This window comes from Trichinella spiralis, assembly GCF_000181795.1.
Source record: "Trichinella spiralis strain ISS 195 chromosome Unknown Scfld2, whole genome shotgun sequence".
NCBI lineage: Eukaryota > Metazoa > Nematoda > Enoplea > Trichinellida > Trichinellidae > Trichinella > Trichinella spiralis.
In genome coordinates, this window is record NW_003526941.1 from 4,172,860 (window position 1) to 4,180,160 (window position 7,301).

General features: G+C 35.6%; 2 protein-coding genes across 2 annotated transcripts; both read left to right on the forward strand.

The window, feature by feature from the left end:
• Positions 1-167: 167 nt before the first annotated feature.
• On the forward strand, positions 168-1,627 carry Tsp_03424 (60S ribosomal protein L5-A; the record flags this gene model as incomplete). The annotated part of the gene is made up of 7 exons (XM_003379723.1): positions 168-225; positions 277-392; positions 456-590; positions 812-1,018; positions 1,061-1,255; positions 1,317-1,414; positions 1,519-1,627. Coding segments are annotated over 7 exons (918 nt in total), but the record flags the coding sequence as incomplete, so codon positions are not given.
• Positions 1,628-2,695: 1,068 nt separating this feature from the next.
• Tsp_03425 (conserved hypothetical protein) lies at positions 2,696-3,517 on the forward strand. The gene is made up of 4 exons (XM_003379724.1): positions 2,696-2,812; positions 2,951-3,108; positions 3,261-3,301; positions 3,420-3,517. The coding sequence occupies exons 1-4, from the start codon at positions 2,696-2,698 to the stop codon at positions 3,515-3,517; spliced, it is 414 nt and encodes a 137-aa protein (XP_003379772.1).
• Positions 3,518-7,301: the final 3,784 nt, after the last annotated feature.

Below are 7,301 nucleotides of genomic sequence, written 5' to 3' on the forward strand. Positions count from 1 at the left end.
AAATACTTCCTTTTCCTGAAGCATTGGTTACTTATTATCAAACACGATGCATACTGTATTTTCATCCAAACTGGTGTGTTGGATTATTTTCCGATGGTAGTTTATAAGAAATTTATCAGATGTAAATAATTGAAATGCGCTTTTTTTTATTTAGGGATTTGTAAAAGTTGTTAAAAACAAGGCATATTTCAAAACGTTATCAAGTGAAATTTCGACGACGAAGACGTAACGTTTCTGAAGTATTTTAACGTATTGCTTAAAATGATGTTTATTTAGAAGGAAAAACCGATTATCATGCTCGACGATATTTGGTAGTTCAAGATAAAAATAAGTATAACACTCCAAAATATAGATTGATCGTCAGAATTACTAACAAGGATATTGTTGCACAGGTAAAACATCTCTAAACACCATAAAAATACTTGAAATTTACGACGTAAAAATGTTTTTGTTAGATTGCGTACGCAAAAATTGGTGGAGATGTGGTTGTTACTGCAGCGTATTCTCATGAACTTCCGAAGTATGGCATTAAGCTGGGTTTGACGAACTATGCGGCTGCGTATTGTACCGGACTTTTGCTTGCTCGACGTGTGAGTAAAAATATTTTGTAATATTTTATGAATAATGGAATATTTTGTTCACTTAATAATGGACTCTAAAATAATTATTTGTATAATTTCAGTTAGCTTTTATTATGTTGTCATACTGTATTTAGTGAGGTAATATTTTTTTAGTAAGCTTTATAATGACTCCTAGCTTTTTTGCAATTGCGTCTTTTTATTAGTTTTTCTAATTTGTTTACTAATTGTAGCATTTGAAAAAGTTGAAACTAGATAGAATATATAAAGGCGTTGATGACGTAACTGGTGAAGATTACAATGTAGAAAGCGAGGAGGGAAAACCCGGAGCATTCCGTTGTTTTCTTGATGTTGGCTTAGCTCGAACTACTACAGGGGCACGGATTTTTGGTATAATGAAAGGAGCTCTTGATGGTGGTTTAGATATTCCTCATTCGTATGTTTTTATTTGTATTTTAATATTTAATAAATGTATTTGTGAGCTGAAAGCGTTTTTAAGGGATCGTCGTTTTCCTGGTTATGATGCTAGCGAGAAGAAGTATAATCCTGAAGTTCATAAGGAAAGAATCTATGGGCAGCATGTTGCGAATTACATGAAAGAACTGAAAGATGAGAATGAAGAAGCTTACCAACGTCAGTTTTCGGCCTACATTAAAGAAGGAATAACACCTGAACAGGTAATTACAGTATTATTTTTAATTGTTCTTCTACGAAATTGCTTTTTGTTGTGCTTTTTAGATTCCAGAAATGTACAAAAGCGCTCATGCTGCTATTCGAGCTAATCCAGAGCATGTTCCAAAAGCGAAAGAACCATCTGTGAAAATTAAGAAACGACGGTATTATATATTTTTGTACAAAAAATATTTATTTCAATAATTTTTTATGAGATAATGCTCTTCAATTTGTAAAGTTGATTTTATTAAAAGCGATTATTTTATAGGTGGAACAAAAGGAAGCTGACTGCGAAGCAGCGAAAAGCAAAAATTAAGCAGAGGAAGATAGCGTTTCAGCAGCAAGCTAAAGCTACAAAACAAAACATGGAGGAGTAATTTATGCTTTAGCTAAAGTAGAATGGAAAAATACTGAATAAAAATCATGGGTGATTTTGATTGTCTTTTGGTGAAACTTAATTGATGTACAGCCATTGAATAAAGGTTCTTATGTAAAATTTCAATAATGTAATAAATACGTTTACAGATGATTTGCTTTTGTTAAACTATTATGAATTCATTGTTCAACACATTTCGAAAGTAATCATTTTTTAACATGAGCATAATAATCTGACAAAAGCAAAATGCGTCGAATTTTGATCGTGTCAGTGTCAAAAAAGCAATAATTTAAACGAATTTTCGGTATATGAAATAAAAATTGTTTAATAGTTAATTTTAATAATTAACTATAATGTTTTAAATACAAAATAATTTTCGCGTGGGCAAAGGGCGCATGGTACACGTTTGAGCAATTCATGAGTATGAAGCTCTTTCTGATTGGTCGACTTTTGACATTCATATCAGTTAAATATTATCAAATTTTGAAAAGTTGAATAATTCAGGTAACAAAAGTAAATCAAAATGCTTATAAAAGTAAGAAAAAATAATAAATGTGCAATGCAATAAAATGATAAAGAAAGTCTGCCAAAAATGAGTTCTACGAAATGACAAATACGTCAGGAGGGAACTTCAAACATTAAAAGCGGTTTGAGAGTGAAGCTCAGTTCAGTTAGAAAAGGAAGAGTAAAAGATTCCGTACTGGCACAATGAGCTAATGAAAAATACATTGTTATATTCATGTTTTCAGACCCGTGTCTTTCTGATTAAATTGATGTTCTATTCATAATTTAATATGAGTTAATTTATTTCATTTTTCGGTAATGCTAATAAAATAACCATACAAGTCTTCTTTAACATTTATTGCGCAATTGCATTAGATGCTTTTATCTTCTCAAAACAGAATCAAATGCACAGATAGAAAACAAGCAGCTAAAATATTGAAAACAGAAAAATTACTTTAAGATTAAGTTACAGTATATCGTAAAATAAAAACATTTAATTATTTTTAATAAATAAAAATACCGTAGTATAAAGAAAATTGATTCGCAAGTCACTGATAAGAAGGTTATGAGGCCAATCAGGGAAAAGCAAGTGTCGAATCCACGGTCACTTTGTCATTTGAGTGATTTTCCATTAACTGGTGCGGTGCGTGACAAGAGTGCGAGTGAAAGAAACAGCATCAAGGTAAAAAAATTAATAATATAACATTTTTCTGGTATTTTTTATGAGTGCATGTACATTTAACTATTTAAGCATTTGCTGGTTTCAATAAGCACAAAAATTGAAAAACTTGTAAAACAAAATTTCCTATTATATATAAAGTCTAACGTAGAAGAGCAGTTTCAAAAAACAGATAATCTTATTTTTCATTCCATTTATCAATTTTCACAAGCTTTTGGCATTGAATTTCATTCTGAACAGAACAGGTCGAATACCTCTGAGCTGCTCGCATTTTCTGTTGAGCAACACAGCAAAATACCGTTTGTCATACAGAAATTATTAAATTCTATTATCGCTTTGCATTATATTTTCAAATTTAGCTTATCACAGGCATTGCGCAAATCATATTTTTGTCTTTTACTGTACTAATATTTTCATGAAAAGATTTTTGCCATAAAATCTATTTATGTAGTCTGTTTCGAATTTTCAAATCTCAAATTCCTTTATGCGTAGGTGTGTTTTGTCTAAGTCAATGTTTTTGTTATGGCATTTTTTGTCGGATAGTTTATATTTTTACTGAATTGTAAACGTTAAGGTCATTTCAGAATTTTCATGTAGTCTTCATTAGTAGAATGTACCAGTGCATTTCTTCTGTTCGTATTATATTTCGGAGCAGGTCACAATTTATCTTCACCAAAAAGTTGTAATACACTAAAAACCGGTTTCTAACGCTACACTATGCAAATAACGATTTCCATAAAGGTGCCGTGTCATCAGTAAGGGTGTTATTTTTCCTTTCACTTACGTGGCAATTGGTAGCGTTGAGAAACGTTCTCTGAGTTCATAGTGGCGTTAAGGTGCCGCTGAATTCTGTTCCTGAATTATTGAAAAAATATTCCATTTTTCTACGTGTGTCAGAAATTTTAGATAATTAACTTTTAATTGGAAAGATGTTACTTATTACATTTGTTGATTTGACATTCCTTAGTTTATTTAAATAATCTAAGTTTGTAATATTTAATATATAAGTAGGATATTTTTTACTGTAAAACTGTACATTTGGTTTTTCATATTATGTTACGATTTGGTTGGAGCATTTGGTTAGATTTGATTTCGTTTGGTTAGTTTTGGCAAAGCAGCAAAATAATTTTTTGTTATGGCGTTTTTCTACAGGTAATTTATATTTTGACTGAATTTGAAATACCAAGGTCATTTCTGAATTTTTGAATAGTGAATTAACTGTGCATTTGAACTCTTTCTCCAAGCAAATTGAAATGAATTCCATTTAATATTGCGCATTTGATGTATTAACGGTTCGCTTTGCATTAATTTTCAATGTTCCTAATTTCTCAGCTTTAGGTTAGAATTACTTCCTCATCTTGAAAGTTTTCCAATCCACTAAAACTGATTTCTAGCGCTGCATTATGCAAATAACGATCAATAGAAAATTGCATGATCATCAGTGACTATGAACTTGTCTGTTTAACTTACGTGGCAAGTGGCAAAGTTGTCAAACGTTCTCTGTTTCTGTTTTGTCGTTAAGTAATTCCATTTTAATCCATGTTACTATTTCTTGAAAGTGTATATTCAATCATTATGCTAGCGGTATCTTTAACTAAAATGGTTTATTTCATCTGTTTAAAAACACTTTCTGCAGTATTTCAATTTTGCTAAGTGATAAAATGAGAAAATCTTAGATACAACATTTACTATTCTAGCAGATACGACAAATGAAGATACGAAAAAGTAAAAAAAGGACGACACGCAGCAAATAGGGCACTAAGCGAAACAGAACGAGAAAAAACCAAAGGTATATGACGTTCCGCATGGGTACAAATTTTTTACCTCTGTGCTAAGGATAAAACGAATGCGAGAAGTTATTCTTCCTTTACTTTTCCTTCCGTTATAATAAACCATCTTTCATCTCGGGTTATAAGAAAATCCTTCAACTCTGTATATAGAGGATATCCCTTAGCTACGCAAACAGCCACCCTCCACAACCGTACATAATTGTCTACCCATTCGCCAGCGATTCTCCACTCATTCAGAATATTATAACCTCCACCACCTGTTCAGAGTAGTAAACCCGTACGTCACGCCTATCACCATAAATTCAGAGAGGTATATTAACCCGCCACTGCTCCAGCACGGATTCAGAATGGTAGACACGATCGCCACCCCTCCACTAACATATCGTTGTACCATACCCTCCCAGCATTAGCCCAGCACGCATTACATTTCGTATACTTACCGGCCAATAACTTCCCAACTTTTCAGAGTGTCACAACTCCGGCCAGCCCATTCACGATCCATTCACACTGATGTACTTTCCTACCACTCTATCCACCACTTGATAAGAGCGGTATACTTGCCCTAAACCTCTTCAGCATTTATTCACTGTTGTATACACCTTCACCACATTTCCACCGCATAATCACAGTGCAATACACGCCTTTCTCCCCTCCACCACCTATTCAGAATTGTGAGCCTGAACCCCAATCCCTAGAGCAGTCATTCGGCCTTGTATGCCCACCCGCTCCCAGTCCATCACGCATCAGTTGTTGTATACCAGATGTCCACTCATTCCACAGTATTTCAGAGTGGTTTACGCCTGACTAGCTCATCCAACAACCATTCACACTGGTGCACCTTCCTACCACTTCATTCACCATTCAGTAGGAGTGGTGCACCTGACCCACACCCATCCAGCACCAATGCTGAGTAGCATAAATGCTTACCGCATTTTTTCACAACATAATCAGAGTAGAAGTTCCACCCTCCACACCTACCCACCTATTCAGAGTTCTGATCCCACCCGCCACTTCTTTCACCACCCATTTAAACTGGTACATGTACCTGCCCACCACTCACTATCCATACAGCATCGTTTCCTCACCCCACACGTCTACACCACCCATCCAATGTTGTGAAGCCTTACGCCAATCTCTCCACAATTCATGAAAAGTTGTATTTGCTTTCTCCCCCAGTCTATCACCCATCAAGTCTTATGTACCCTCTGGCCACTCAGTAGAACACACATTTAAAGTGTTGTACGCCCTGACAGTTAACCCAACATGCATACACGCAGATGCACTGATAAGCAGTGGGGCGTACGCTTTGCAGCTTTCCAGCATCAATTCTGAGGTGCATAAATCCTCCCCCAATTTCAGTAACGTAATCTGATTGGAATTCTACCTCCCCCCCCCCCACCCACTACCCCCCAGAAACCATTCAGAGTTGTGTACCTGAATATCAATCCCCCTCCCAATCATTCAGCGTTGTATTTCCGCCGGCCCATAGTCCATCACCCATCACTTGCTATTTAACCGCCATCCTGTCATGCCACAGTGCATTCAGGGTTGTATACGGCCGGTTCGCCCATTCAAAATCCATTCACATTGATGCACCTTCTAAACACTCTATCCACCACTCAGTAGGAGTGATACACTCTACCCACACCCCGATCACCAATTCAGTGTTGTTTACCCCCGCATCACATTTATAATGTGCAATGACCCCCCTTTCCTGTCTTCCATCATCTATTCTGAGTTGTAACCTGAATGCTTATCCATAAAGCAATCATTCTGCCATCTATCTTCCTGCCCCTAGTCCATCACCAATCGACTGTTGTATACGTGCCGTTCACTCACTCCGCAGTACATTCAGGGTTGTATAAGGCCGGTCCGCCCATCGAACATCATCCATTCACACTCATGCACATTCTTAGCACTCCATCCACCATTCAGTAGGTGTGGTGCAACTGACCCACAGCTTTCTAGAACCAATTCTGAGATGTATAAATGCTCCCCACATCTTTTCAACATAATTAGAGTGGAATTCCCGCCCTTCACCTCACCACCACCTCTTCAGCGTTGTGAACCTGAACGCTAATTCGCTCGGCCCTCCGCTATTCATTTGTCGAAGCATATCGTATAGCCACCTGTCTACCACACATCAACAGTTGTTTACCCGTCAATCACTCATCCCAGAACACACTGATAGTGTGATACGCGTTTCAATATTCAAGAATTTCTTTGAAAAAGATAAACCGTTCCTTCACGCAACAACAAGAAGCACTTAATGTCATGAGTAAACTGGTTTATATGGAAATTCAGCCTCGTGCATTTTGAACTGTATTCTTGTTAAATACAATTCAGTTTGCAAACCTATGCAAAGCAGTAAAATTTCCTTAAGTATATTTCTTCATTAAAATCAATGAAATATTATTATTAATTCAAAATAACGAAATACAAATGCGTGATTCTCAAATCACTGATAACATGGTTATAAGACCAAACATTGAAAGGCGAATGCTGTATCCATGGTCAGTATTTCATTTGTGTGATATTCCATTGATTGTAGCGGTGCGTGACAAGACGAAAAATGAAAAAAACTGCATCAAGGTAACACTTTGATATTAAAAAATTCTTTTGGTATTTTTGATGAATTCATGTATGTTTAAGTAGTTACGTACTTTTTGATTTTAGTAAGCACAGAAATTTGAAAGACTTGC

Bases quoted from the DNA above. Each gene is read 5' to 3' on its own strand.
- Tsp_03425 (XM_003379724.1), top strand. From the start codon at position 2,696: ATGAGGCCAATCAGGGAAAAGCAAGTGTCGAATCCACGGTCACTTTGT. The intron at 3,109-3,260 runs GTTTGTCATACA...CTATTTATGTAG, and splicing joins GAGCAACACAGCAAAATACC to TCTGTTTCGAATTTTCAAAT. The intron at 3,302-3,419 runs GTGTGTTTTGTC...CTTCATTAGTAG, and splicing joins TCAAATTCCTTTATGCGTAG to AATGTACCAGTGCATTTCTT.